The 15,026-nt window shown below is 38.5% G+C and overlaps 1 protein-coding gene and 1 non-coding gene across 3 annotated transcripts in view; both read right to left on the bottom strand.

Moving 5' to 3' along the window:
• SCP2 (sterol carrier protein 2) overlaps positions 1 to 15,026 on the bottom strand; it is a 112,708-nt gene that overhangs the window by 43,700 nt on the left and 53,982 nt on the right. For both annotated transcript variants that reach the window (XM_008579519.1, XM_008579588.1), the window contains exons 8-11: positions 11,052 to 11,138; positions 9,528 to 9,678; positions 7,970 to 8,117; positions 60 to 167 (exon numbers count right to left, since the gene is read on the bottom strand). In XM_008579519.1, the coding sequence (XP_008577741.1) occupies positions 60 to 167; positions 7,970 to 8,117; positions 9,528 to 9,678; positions 11,052 to 11,138 (494 nt within the window). The remainder of the gene's footprint in view (positions 1 to 59; positions 168 to 7,969; positions 8,118 to 9,527; positions 9,679 to 11,051; positions 11,139 to 15,026) is intronic.
• On the bottom strand, positions 13,517 to 13,588 carry TRNAA-AGC. The gene has a single exon. It is a non-coding gene; the product is annotated as a tRNA-Ala (tRNA).

Here is a 15,026-nt window from a genome sequence, read left to right as displayed (position 1 = left end):
AGAATCATTCACACTCATAGCAAAAATGATTTTACAAAATTATGAGATCTGTATATTACCTGTAGCTCCCAGTGGATGTCCCTTTGAAATCAATCCACCACTAGGATTTATGACCCACTTTCCCCCATATGTATTGTCTCCTCTATCAACCAATGCTCCACCTTGTCCTATAGAAGGAAAAATAATATTCACAAATGTTAAAAAGTAACACTGGAACAAATAATGTTTTTTAAAATGTGCATACAGACAGGAACTCAAACTAATAATATAGATTCAGAGAGACATAAGAAAAAAACTGAAATGGATACATATTATAACTAAAATAATTATACCAGCTTTAAAAATTCATTATTTTGCCACGATGTATTCATTTTTCTCCATTTTCAACTGTACTGCTGTATGCTATATAAATATTTTTAATAAACAGGGAAAAACAGGAAAAGAAGTACTTTCAAGAAATAAAGAAGTGGCTGAAAACACTGTTGAGTCACAAAAGTATGGTTAAAAAAAATTACTTCACATGCTTGGTGGCTTCAACATTCTTGTCACTTTCCTGGTCATTCTTCCAGGTGGCTAAGAAGTAAATAAAAATGCATGCATTGTATAAAATATTCTTCCAGATGATATTTCTGATAAAGTAATAAGAGGTGGGAGCTCAAAATGATGATAATGGTGGTGGTGGTGCTGTTGGAGGCACCTAATAGTTTTTGAGCACCCACTAAGTGTCAGGCCTGGTTCTAATTATTTTACATATATTTATATAATTTAGTCCTCAACCCTATGAATAAATTACTATCGTTCCCATTTTCCAGATGAGGAAACAGACACAGAGATCAGATGCTAAGTAACCAGCCAAGGCAACAGCAAGAGATCTAGGATTAATAATCAGATAGCCTGGCTCCACAGCCTGTGTTCTTAACCAATACATTATATTGCTTTCAAAAACTTAAAAGAGTACTTCTATTGGAAGAATGAAATACACTAATCACAGAATTTTAGATGACTAACACTTCTAATTTGGCTTTAAGTCTAAATTGTATAACTTTTTAAAACCATTGGTTAAGGTATTCTCTCTTTTATTTTTTGGTACATTTCTGACTTAGAACCTGCTACAATACTTTAGTCATAGCAGATAGAAAATTCTATCTACTACTGCTGCTTATAAAACTGTTAAACATTGTTACTGTACCAAGTAATAGCAGACTGAATACAAGCTAACCCCAAGACTTGAATAATCTACCACATGGTTTTTCCATAATACATACAATCCTGTGAAATATTAGAAAAATTCAGGGGAAAGTTTTCTTGGACTCATCTACTAAAAATGATCCAGAGATGAAAGTAGTGTAAATGATCACTCTCACCTACTGCAGATAGAAAAATAGATGTGTACAATTTTGGAAAACAATTATTATGCCTATATGTCCCCCAAACTAACCTGGGAACTTATGGATAAAACAGTGAATGAAAGAGACAAAAACCTCCTCTCTTACAGAGTTAATTTATTGTGGAAAGACAGGTGACGAAGAGACAGACAATATGTAAAATTAAAATAAGTAAAATAATACATAGGATGGTAATAAGTGCCCCAGAAAAAAGAAGGCAGAAAAGGGGGTATAGCAAAGGTTAGGACATGAAAGACAGGGGTGAGGGGTTTACATTTTAAACAAAGTGACATTAGTCTAAAGACCTGAAGGACTGAGGGAGCAAATCATACGGACAGACGTTTGGAAGAAAGGCCCTGAGGCAGGAGGAAGCCTGGAATGCTTGAAACAGGAGGCCAAAGTAGCTGCAGTAGAGTGAAAGAGTCAGAGGGAAGTAGGAGAAGAGGTCAGAGAGACAGGAGTGGGGAGTAGAGAGGACAGATCACATTTGGCTTGTACCTCTGAGTGAGATGAGAAAGTACTGGGTTTTGAACAGAGAAATGACACTGATCTGCTGTACATTCTAGCTGCAGTCTAGAGAAAAGACAGTAAGAAGACAAGGCAGAAGCAGGGGACTACCTACGAGACTACTACAATAATCTAAATGAGAAACGAGGCTGGTCTGGACTAGGCTGGCAGTGATAAAAAGAAGTGGTGAGATGTGCTCATATTCTGAATTTATTTTGACAACAGGATCCATAGCCAATAGGACTTAGAGATGGATTCAATGGGGATTATGATAGAAAGAGGGGAATCAAGAATAAGTCTGTGGTTTCCAGTTTAAGCAACTGGAGGATGAGGAGGACTGAGGAAAAAGGAAGTTTGGGAAATATGGGGAGTTCAATTTCGGACTTAGGTTTGAGATGCTTAAGAGACATCCCCCAAAAAACCCTAAAAAACAGGCAGCTGGATACATGAGTCTAGAGACTAGGGAAGCAGTTCAAGCTAGGGATATAAATTTGAAAGTCATCAACATATATATGATACTTAACCTTGAGACTGGGTTCCAGTGCTGCTAAGGCAGCATATGTTCACTACAGCCCCTCTCTCTCACTGATTACAACTGAAAATACTGGATGAAATACAAAAAAGAACTACCTGAGGACTCTGAAAACTAAACAAAAGCAGAGGGATTACAGAGGGAGTCAAAACTTGCAGAAGCCACTGCACAAGGGTGAGTTCCCACTTGCCTTTTTTAGGTTCTCTCTACAGCATTGCCCAAAGATTGAGCATGGTCCTGGGATAGTATGGCAGCAGGGGCAGCATGGGCAGCTAAAATTCTAATAGAAACCCCATCTTTCTAACCAAAGGAACGAGGAAAAGAAGTCCCTCCAGGCTAGAGAGCAAGGGGTAAAGTCCACAATGGAGAGAGCCAGAGAAGAGGATCCCCTAAATCTGTGTATGGACCTGCACAAGTCTCAGGCTTACTCTTGAGCTAAGCATGCTTAGGATGAACTCAATCCAGTATAGCAAAGGCTTAGAGAACTGAACAAAGACTTTAACCACCACTCTCAGAAGGCAAAACAGAACTTGTCAGAACAAACTGGGCTGACTGCTTGCTAAAACAAAGACAGCAACATTCTCCAGAGGATCTATACAACATACAATATTCACTCTGTCCAGCATACAATCCCAAAGTACTCAATATAAAAAGAATCAGAAAAATGTAACCAACTCTCAAGGGAAAAGAAAACCCATAGATGCAAAACCTGAGAAAGCCCAGATTGTGGAATTTTCAAAGACTTAAAAATGGCTATTATGGGGCTGGCCCGGTGGCGCACTGCTACAGTGCGCCGCTTGGGAGCGCGGTGGCGCTCCCGCCGAGGGTTCAGATTCCACATACAGACCGGTTCCCGCTCACTGGCTGAGCGAGGTGCGGGTGCGACACCGAGGGTTGCTATCCCGTTGCCGGTCCTGGTCCGGTACGGGCGCAACACTGAGGGTTGCGGTCCGTTGCCGGACACGAAAAAAGACAAAAGACAAAAAAAAAAAAAAATTGGCTATTAGAACTATAATGTAAAGAAGGCCACACCAGAAATATACAAAATTAAAAATAAAATTTCCATCTGGAAATTTCAGCAGAGAAATGGACACTAAGAAATGAACCAAATGGAAATTTTAGAACTGAAAATACAGGGGCCGGCCCGGTGGCGCACTGGATAGTGCGCCGCTTGGGAAGCGCGGCGGTGCTCCCGCCCGAGGGTTCGGATCCCACATACAGACCGGTTCCCGCTCACTGGCTGAGCGAGGCGCGGGGGCAACACCGAGGGTTGTGATTCCGCTGCCGGTCCCGGTCCGGTACGGGGGCGACACTGAGGGTTGCAATCCGTTGCCGGACACGGAAAAAGACAAAAAAAAAAAAAAAAGAACTGAAAATACAATATTTGAAATAAGATACTCTCTACAATGATTCAAGAGCGGAAAGAGGAGGGAGGAGGAGTCAGTGAAGTTAAAGATATATCAATGTAAATTAATCTAATCTAAAGAAGAGAGAGAAAGGGTATTAAAAAAATGAACAGAGTTTCAGGGACCTGTGGGACAATATGAAAAGGTCTAATATATTCATTATTGCAATTCCAGAAGGAGAAGAGAAAGAAATTGGGGCAGGAAAAAACATTTAAAGAAATAATGGCTGGAAACTTCCCAAAGTTAGTGAAAGACATGTATTTATAAATTCAAGAAGCTCAGAAAACACCAAACAGAATTAAAAGAAAACCATGCCTGGACATGGCACAATCAAACTGGTGAAAATCTTGAAAATAGCTAGAGGAAAGCAACCAATTACATACAGAGAGGAACAACAGTCTGAATGATCACAGACTCTCAATTAGATACCATGCGGGCAAGAAGACTGAAACAACACAATAAATTTAAAAGGATCAAAATTAAACAAAGTGTATTCTCTGACCACAACAGAATTAAATTAGAAAGCAATAATATCTAAGGTATCTAGTAAGATATCTAGGAAAAACCCAAATACCTGGATATTAAACAGCCCTTTTCTAAATAATTTATAGTCAAAGACAAAATTACAAGAGACATTAAAAATATTTTCGACTTAATGATAATGACAATGAAACATATCAGAATTTGTAAATTTTGACACAGATAAAATACTGCTTAAAGTAAAACATATTACTTCAAATACTTAATATGAAAAAAGAAGAAAGCTAAAATAAATGACGTCTCCACTATAAGCATCTTTAAAAAGAAAAGAAAATTAAAGTAAACCCAAAGTAAGTTAAAGGAAACAGATAACAAAGATAGAGCAGAAATCAATGAAATGATAGAGCAGAAGACAATAAAGAAAATTAACAAAGCCACAAGCTGGTTCTTTACAAAGCCCACTAAAGTTGATAAACCTCTAGCCACACAGATCAAGGGAAAAAAAAGAGAAAGAACACAAATCACCAATACCAAGAATAAAAAATGAGTTATCACCATTAGATCTTATAGACATTAAAATAATAATAAGAGAATATTTTGAAAAACTTAGGCCAAAAAGTTTGACAACTTAAATGAAATAGACAAATTTCTTGAAAAATATAACTTTACAAAACTGATAGAGGAAGAAACAAAAATCTGAACAGCTCTATATCTATGAACAAATTTTATTCTGTTATCAAAAACTTTCCCAAAAAGAAAACTTAAGGCCACTTGGTTACACTGGTAAATTCTATAAAACATTCAAGGAAGAATTAACACTAATCTTATGCAAACTTTTTCAGAAAACAGAGAACAGGAGAACACTGTCCAAAATTTTTTATGAGACCAACATAACTCTAATAAACCTAAAAAAGAAGAAAATTACAGACAAATATCCTTCATAAATATATAAGCAAAAATCATTAACAAAATACTAGCAAACTGAATCTAGCAATATATAAAAAGAATAATACATCATGACCAAGTAGGATTAATCCCAGAAATACAAAGTCAGTTTAACATTCAAAATCAATCAATGTCAGTAGAACAAAGGAAAAAATCTGGATGATCATTTTAATAGATGTGGAAGAATTCAGCAAAAATTCAACACCCCTTTGTGATTAAAAAAACAACAACAAAAAACCGCTCAGCAAAGTAGGATTAGTAGAGAACTTTCTCAACATGATAAATGGCGTCAACAATAAAATCCTATGGCTAACATACTTAATGGTGAAAGATGAAATTGCATCTCCTGAGATCAGCAACAAGGCAATGATGCTCATTTTCACCACTTCTATTTAATATGGCACTAAAGATCACAGGCACTACAATACAGCAAGAAAAAATAAATAAAAAGCAAAAGATCAGAAAGGAAGAATTAAAACTTTACTGGCAGATGATATGATTATATATATATGTAATTTACAAAACTCCTCGAATTAATACATAAATTTAGAAAAGTCACAGGATACTAGTTTTTAAAATCAATTTTATTTTTATGTATTATTGGCAAGTAACTGACAAATGAAGGTTAAAAAAAAAATTTATGCCAAAACCATAAACTATCTAGGAATAAACCTAACAAAGGACATCTATGACTTATACTCAAAATATAAAACATTACGACAGAAGTTAAAGAAGAGCTAAATAAATGAAAAAATGTACCATCTAATAGATTGGAAGATTCAGCATTGTTAAGATGGCAATTCTCTCTAAATGGATCTATAGTCAATGAAATCCCAGTGCAAATTCCAACAGGCTGTTTTTTTTTTTTTTTGCAGAAAGTGAAAAAACAATCCTAATATGTATATGGAGATGCAAAGGACCTAAAATAACCAAAATGACTTTTTATTTTATTTTTTATTTTTTATTTTTTTTGTCTTTTGTCTTTTTTCCGTGTCCGGCAACGGATCGCAACCCTCAGTGTTGCCCCCGTACCGGACCGGGGACCGGCAATGGGATTGCAACCCTCGGTGCTGCTCCCGCGCCTCGCTCAGCCAGTGAGCGGGAACCGGTCTGTATGTGGGATCCGAACCCTCGGGCAGGAGCGCCGCCGCGCTTCCCAAGCAGCGCACTATCCAGTACGCCACCGGGCCGGCCCCCAAAATGACTTTTTAAAGAACAAAGTTGGAGAACTTACCCTATCTCATTTCAAGATTTACCGTACAATATAGTATATACCATAGACAATATAAGCACAGTAGCCAAGATAATTTAGTATTGCTGAAGACAGACATACAAATGAATGCACCAGAATAGTCCAAAAATGGACCCACATATATATATACGGGCACTGATTTTTGACAAAGTTGCCAAGGCAATTTAATTGGGTGAGAAAAGTCTTTTCAACAAATGGTGTTAGATATGTGTACAGAAAAAAATTAACATTGACCTTTATCTTACACCATACACAAAAGTTGACTCAAAATAGATCATACACTTATAAATAAAACCTAAAACTACAGAACTCCTAAAATAAAAACAATAGAAAATTGTTATGACCCTGGCGTAAGCAAAGGTTCCTTCGAACACAAAAAGCATGAACCATGTACTTCATCAAAATTTTAAAATTTTGTTCCTCAAAAAACACTATTATTAATAAAACAAAAAGACAAGCCACAGACTGGGAGAAAATGTTCACAACATACACATATTAGACAAATGACTTGTATACAGCATATACATACATGTATATAACTCTTACAACACAGTAAAGACCAATAACCAAAGGGCAAAGATCTGAACGGACACTTCACGAAAGAAGATCTATGAATGACCAATAAGCACATGAAAAGATATTCAACATCATTAGTTATCAGGGATATACAAATTAAAACTAAAACTAAAATGAGATATCACTATATACTCTTTAGGATGGCTGAAATTTTTTAAAATGACCATATCAAGTGTTAGCAAGAATGTAAAGCAACTAAAACTCTCATTCACTGCTGTTAGTAATGGAAAATGGTACAATCACCTTAGCAATGGGAAAAAAAAAATCTTCCAGATCCTACCAACTAGCTTTTCCATTTTCCTTTTTTTTTTTTTTAATTTTTTTTTTTCCTTTTTGTCTTTTTTCGTGACCGGCAACGGATCGCAACCCTCAGTGTCGCGCCCGTACCGGACTGGGACCGGCAACGGGATCGCAACCCTCGGTGTCGCGCCCACACCTCGCTCAGCCAGTGAGTGGCTGGTCTGTATGTGGGATCCGAACCCTCGGCAGGAGCGCCGCCACACTCCCAAGTGGCGCACTGTAGCAGTGCACCACTGGGCCGGCCCCTCCATTTTCCATTTTCCTTTCTGCAAGTCTTCATTCAAACAAAATAGTTGGAATTACATATGTAATTATATATCCTTCTCTTTCATTTAACAGTATATCATAAGTACCCTTGATTTATATAATACAAATTATTTGTACTCTGTTATCTCAGCGTTGGTACTGTCCAAGACTACATGTTCTAAGAAGTCCAGAACCAAAACAACTTACATTCACTTTGCACACTGTGGCAGAGCCAACATGGAAGTAAAGGCAATTAGTGAATTATTTTGTTTAACAGTAAAAGTGAAGTTTTATCAGTGAAATTTACCCAGTTAAACTGCATTCTTCAAAAAGATTTTACCTTCTGGACAAAGTCCCAGTGCTTCATAAGTAAGGAGTTCATTAGAAGAAAAGCAATCATGAAGTTCTATTACATCAATGTCACTTGGTCCCAGGCCAGATTTGTCATAGCATTTTCTGGCAGCTTCTTTACTCATATCAAAGCCAACCTAAAACCAAAATCAGATATAAGTAAATAAAGGGCACCAAATTGGGCCTTTTAAAAAAGGATTAATATAGGCATAACCTTAACAAGCTGAGAATTGATCACACATATTGAAATCTCAGTTGATTCTGTATTACAAAAAACTATCAAACCACAGTAGATAGTTGCAGTAAATAGACTGAAGAGATTTATCAACAGATCATTATGAGTCAGATACACCAAAAAATATGCGGGAATTTCTATATGAAAATACACAATCTTCTTTTAGAAGATAAAGTCCATGCTCTTGACAGCTCTTTGGTGTCAGATAATAAAATAACATGAAAATTCAACTTTTCTTCAGGAATAAAACTTTAGTGTGATAGAAAATGTACTATAATCCGAAAACCTGACTATAAGTTCCACCTCTGTCACAACCTAACTTTGTAATCTTGGGTAAGTTATAAGGACATTTTCAAATTCACAGCATCGCTGTGAAATGGTTTTGTAAGCTAATTTACTATGCAATTGTTTATGTGTAAATATTCCACTAACTCTACGTCTGAACTCTCATCTTTATTACGTTCTCTATTTTATACTCAATCTTTAATCAGGATTTTTGAAGTGCTAACGGTGAAGAAAATTCTCTGAAAACATCCTTACTTCTCCATAAACTCTGTAAGATTGGAGTTTTGGGTATATTTAGTTAACTCAAAATTTTTAAAAATAGCATGTCTAGTTAATTTAAAGTTATCGTATAGTGATGCATGGCTTCTTCTGTTCTCATCACTTGTTTTCTCTTAACAGATTCTTAAGGATGGATCATAATATTAAAATTTCTAAGAGAAAGAAGTGAAATAAGGCAGGCACAGAAAGAGAAATACCACATGTTCTCACTCGTAAGTGAGAGATGGGAGAGAGAGAGAGAGAGAGAGAGAGAGAAAGAAAGAAAGAAAGAGAAAAGGAAAAGGAAAAGGAAGGAAGGAAGAAAATAAGTTGAACTTTCAGGACAAAGCATAACTGTGGTTCCTAGAGGCAGGAAAAGCAGAGGGGGAGAGATTCTAGTGAGAGGTTAATTAATGGACACATGGAGCCAGATAGGAAAAATAAGTTCTATGTGTATATAGTCAAGCTAGACATCTATAATTAAGAATAATTTACTGCATGTTATCAAATGCCCAGAAGAGAGGAGATCAAATGTCCTCACGCTAGTTACCTTGATTTGATCATCACATATTGTATACATGTATTGATACTCAACTCTGTACCTCACAAATATGTAAAATCAATGTTTCTATAAAAAAATTTAATTAAAATTTCTAGACCAATTTTTTGCAAGTAAACAACTTCCAGAGCTGATGACAATATAACATCATCTTGAAATTGTAAACAGCAGTCTCTCAGTTTGATTAATAAAACAATATCTCAGACACACCATTTTAATAATGCTTCTTTCTTCAAATGAGCTTGGTAAATCAGTCACCATCTCTTGTGCCAAAATTTCCACAGCTTTGGGCTGTAGGCCATACTTTCGTACAAATGCTTCACTAGCCAAAACTGCTGCTGCAGCACCATCTGAAGTGGGACTAAAAGAGAGTAAAAATAATTATTTACACCCAGTACCACATCAATCCTAGGATTTTAGACTAGGAGTTCTTTCTGTGTGAGAAAAAAAGTTGAGTATGCTAGCTGGTCAGTGGACTGTCTTCTTTGTGACATCTACAGTTAAAAATTGCACATGCTTCCCATCTGAGGACTGAACCTCTATCAAGACCTTAAATGTTCTCAATCACTGCTTGGTCTCTAAGAGTCTCTCCCAAAAAGTTCCTTTTGCAAAGAATCCCAGATTTGCCTCTGCAGATGGTGACTTCTGAGGACTGAGTCCAAAAAGTTGTTCCTACCCTAGTTTAATAAAGATTCTACTATAGGACTACATAGCTCCAACTTTGCTATTTCCCAAATAACTCAGTCCTGAAATCCTTTTGGAAACTGGCAAAGGATAGAATAGGGGATATCAGAAAGTCCACAGTTTAGTTAAGATCTTGAGATCATCTCAAAATCGATACTTTTCTTAGAGCAAGCTGTGAAGGAAGGTGGCAAACACAAGAAGCCTTCTGTGAGTTCAGAAGGACTTTCTAAATGGGCATACTTTCTTATCGTGACAGCTAAATGCAGACCCCCTACTTGTTCACTTGCATCCCAGCCAGTATTTCCAGGTGTTAAACAGGACACAGGCAGGAGGTACACAGTACTCATTCAATCTTTCCTTTTTGTCTTTTTTACTGACCGGTAACGGAATCGCAACCCTCGGTGTCGCGCCCGTACCGGGGACCAGCAAGGGGATCACAACCCTCGGTGTTGCGCCCGCACCACGCTCAGCCAGTGAGCGGGAACCGGTCTCCACATGGGATCCGAACCCTTGGCGGGAGCACCACCGCGCTCCCAAGCAGCGCACTCTCCAGTGCGCCACCGGGCCGGCCCTCATTCAATCTTTTAGGAGACATTGCCAAGCAATTTGCAAGATGCAACTGTAATCATCATTAGAGCTATGCTTTTTTCCTTGTTTTACTTTTACTCTTAGCTACTATTTCAGAGTAAAATTTCCTATAGTAGAAGTATACAGCAGGGAAAACAAACTGCTCAAGGAAAAAAGCCTTTGAACTCCACTGGCCTCGTAAGCCACATTTTAATGATTAAATACAATTAAAACAACCAAAGTAGGTAGAAGTCATGAGACAAGGAAGTAAAACACATAATTTTCCAAGAGAAGAGATGGTCTGTCTCCAGGCAGGAGTAGGAAGTAAGGGTACTCTAGTTAAGTACCAGAGTGAGGACTACATTGGTAGGAATTCTATAAAAGCTATACCCAGATACGGAGCCTAAGGTTTAACCATAGGGTGGTGGGCAGGAGGGGAGTAGTTACATCTCCCTATTAAATGTTAAAATATGTTTTTCTTACCAACACTGTAACAAAGTCAAAAAATCAAAAACTTTTGGAGATGCCATCACTTCTTCTAAACTGTATACATCTTGGAACTGGGAATACCTAAATACAAAATAAGTAGTTAGAGAATGTAAGGTAGCAGCTGCAATTTTTATTGAAGATGTTCTGGTCCAGGGTTGGAGAGAGAATAATATGTAAATATTCTTTTCACAAACAAAAGATAGACTTTTATGAACAGTTTCAACCTTTAATGAATAAGTAGTTTGAATTGAGTTGAAAATCCTAACCCAGGGCTGGCCAGTTTAGCTCAGTTGGTTAGAGCACAGCGCTGTAACACCAAGGTCATGGGTTCGGATCCCCATACCAGCCAGTTGCCAAAAAAAAAAAAAATCCTAGCCCTAAAATACCATATGTGGTATAATAAAAAATTTGTCTTGTCTTTGTCCTGAGTTCCTCACATTGCACTTCTAAAACCCTTGGAATTTCCTGAGTGATAGGAGTTCCTTTGTTATGCTAATGGGGTAACTCATGGCAGGTCACCAAAAAGAGCAACCACATAAATTCAGGGTTGAGACTTTTGAGCCAGCTCAACCTCCAAGAACAGGAAGACTGGAGACTGAGTTCAGTCATGTGGCCAGTGATTTAACTGAGCCTACATAATGAATCTCCAGTAAAAACTCTGGACACAAAAGTTCACTGGGGCTCTCTGGTTGGTGAACACCTTCATGTGCCAGGAGGGTGATGTGCCCTGACTCCACAAGGAGATGGGATGAAAGCTCTGCACTGGGACCCTCTCAGACCTCACCCTTTGTGCCTCTTCATTTGGGTGTTTCTGATTTGTATCTTTTATAATAAAACTATAATTGTAAGTATAGTTGACCCTTGGGCAATGCAGGGATTAGAGGCACTGACCCTTGTGCGGTCAAAAATGTGCATATAAATTTTGGCATCCCAAAAACTTAACTACTAATAGCCTACTGTTGACCAGAAGCCTTACCAATAACACAGTCAATTAACATAGAGTATATTGTATGTTATATGTACTATATACTATATTCTTAAAATAAAGCAAGCTAAAAAAACAAAATGTCAAGAAAATCACAAGGAAGAGAAAATACATTTACAGTGTTGTCATGTATTTATTTTTTAAAAACCCACAATAAGGGAATTCATGTTGTTCAAGGGTCAATGGTAGAGCACTTTCCTGAGTTCTGTAAATCATTCTAATGAATTATTGAACCTGAGAGAGTCATGAGAACCCCTGGAATTTTACACAGTCAGTATGAAGTGTAGGTGGCCTGGGCACACGACTTGCAGCTAGTGTCTAAAGTGCGGGCAGTCTTGTTGAGGACTGAGTCCTCAACTCATGGGGTCTGCATTAACTCCTGGTGGTTCATGCCAGATTCGAGTTGCAGTACACTCATTCAGTGTTAGACCAGTTGGGGGTTAGTATCATATTTTTCTTTTGAATTATAAAACAGTTGTTCCTTAATAGCAAAATTAAATGACTAGCAATTTGGCCAACTTTTGTGGTGATAATATTATGTAAGAACATTTAATGAAGGTTAATGGAGCTCTTAAACAAATGTACAAAACCTGTAATAAATCATCTGCATTCTTTTTTTTTTTTTAGCAACTGCCTGAACCCTTGACCTTGGTGTTATCAGCACCACGCTCTTCCAACTGAGCCACCAGCAAGCCCCCCATATTATCTGCATTCTTTTTTTTTTTTTTCCTTTTTGTCTTTTTTCGTGTCCGGCAACGGATCGCAACCCTCAGTGTCGCACCCGTACCGGACCGGGACCGGCAACGGGATCGCAACCCTCGGCGTTGCGGCCACACCTCACTCAGCCAGTGAGCGGGAACCGGTCTGTATGTGGGATCCGAACCCTCGGCGGGAGCGCCACCGCACTCCCAAGCGGCGCACTGTAGCAGTGCGCCACCGGGCCGGCCCTATCTGCATTCTTAAAAACATATTTCACTTCTGATTGCTGCAAAGAAGAAACTTATTTTTATCCCCTTTGGCTCCTCTAACAACAATCGGATGGCTTCAGAAACTCTGCTCTAGCAAAAATAGCAGCAGCAAGAGACATTGCAAGGGAGTTTCTGAAACCAAACTTAAACTGCTGTGGAAATTAACAGGCAATTCAAATGTTTACAGGATAAAGCCTATGTAACTTTGATCTATGTACTGGTGTCTACATCTTCACTTCTAAATTTATTTTTATTTTATTTTTTTTTTTTTCCTTTTTGTCTTCTTCCGTGTCCGGCAATGGATCGCAACCCTCAGTGTCGCCCCCGTACCGGACCAGGACCGGCAACGGGATCGCAACCCTCAGTGTTGCTCCCGCGCCTCGCTCAGCCAGTGAGCGGGAACCGGTCTGTATTTGGGATCCGAACCCTCGGCGGGAGTGCCACCACGCTCCCAAGCGGCGCACTATAGCAGTGCGCCACGGGGCCGGCCCAGAGAGAAAGTGAACTGGAGGTGCCGGGGATTGAACCCGGGGCCTCGTGCATGCTAAGCACGGGCTCTACCACTGAGCTACACCCCCTCTTCGCTTCTAAATTTAACTTTGACCATCACCCACTCTCTAAAAAACACCTTACTTATTCCACATACTCTTCCAGGTACAAGGACACAGGTACCGGGACACAGGCACAGTCCCTACCCTGAAAGTACTCAGTATGATTCCATGGCAAAGAAATATACCATACTAATACGATAAATGCTTGATAGGAATGGACGCACACAGGATATGCATCAAATCCACATACCAGGAGGGGCTTCCTCTGCAAGGTTAGACAATAAAAAGTGGTAAGGAGAATTCCTGACAGAAGCAGCAGCAAATGCAAAGCCTCTCAAGGTTAAATAGTTCACTGAAGTGAGGGCATGAAGTTTGTGGGGGGCAGGGGGAATGTGGAGGCAAGGTGAGGAAGATGGGACAGGGGAAATGAACAGAGATCAGACCATGAAAGGCCATTTTATGTTGTCTACATTTTATACTGAAAACAATGAGGAACTACTAAAGGATATTATAGCAACATGATAGCATCTGTATATCAGCAAGAAGGCAGAGGTATGGAAAAGGGATGCTAAAAAGGCATTACCAAAAGCAAGTAAACCAATTAAGAGACTGGTACAATAATTAAGGCAAGAAATGATAAGGGCCTAAAGTAAAGAACTAGAAGTGAAAGACAGACAGAAGGGATGAATTCAAGATATAGTAAGGAGGCAGAACTTCATCCCCAGCTACATATGGGACACTGAGGAAGAAGGAAGTCAAGAATGACTTCTACTTCTCTATAACGAATAACTAGGTGTACGCCAACGTCATTCACCAAGATGAAGAGCACTGAAGGAAAAACAGGGTTGAGAAGAAATGAAAGATTCCGTATGGGCATGTTGATTCTGAGGCACCTGGAGGACATCTAAGTGGAAACAACCAGGAAGAAGTTATAGACACAGGTGTGAAGTTTCCAGTGGCACATGCTATCCCTAACCCTAGACTACTAATCACAGATTCTCACTGCCTTGAAGTATAATCATAATTTATAAGGAAACATTTGAGAATAATTTCTTAATTAACATTCCTCAACATATATAACAGATTGGGAAACCAATACAGAATTCTCTTTTTTCATTAACCAAGCAAACCTAGTACAAGAAATCAGCATCTGAAATTTCTGAGCCAAACCCAGAAGGTTATTCTTGGCCATTTCAAAGAGTATGAAATGATGAAAATGACATCCAGAAATAACATTGGCCTATTCAATACAATTGAGAACTTATACTACTATGTAATAGGAGATCCATGGAGACAAGGAACTTGTCTGTCTGGTTCACTGCTATACCACCAGCAGCTAAAGCCATGTCTTGCACTTAGCAGACTACTGAATACCTATCTGTTAAATGAGTAAAATCTCTTAAGAAGAATGCTGTAGTGAGTGGATAAATGAGTGCCTGGTTAGACAAAGACTTAAGTGAGAGAA

The sequence above is a fragment of the Galeopterus variegatus genome, unplaced genomic scaffold, assembly GCF_000696425.1.
Source record: "Galeopterus variegatus unplaced genomic scaffold, G_variegatus-3.0.2 Scaffold6, whole genome shotgun sequence".
In the NCBI taxonomy this organism is placed as follows: domain Eukaryota; kingdom Metazoa; phylum Chordata; class Mammalia; order Dermoptera; family Cynocephalidae; genus Galeopterus; species Galeopterus variegatus.
The sequence above is the reverse complement of the archived record's forward strand: the minus strand, read 5'-3'. Positions and strand labels throughout refer to the sequence as shown.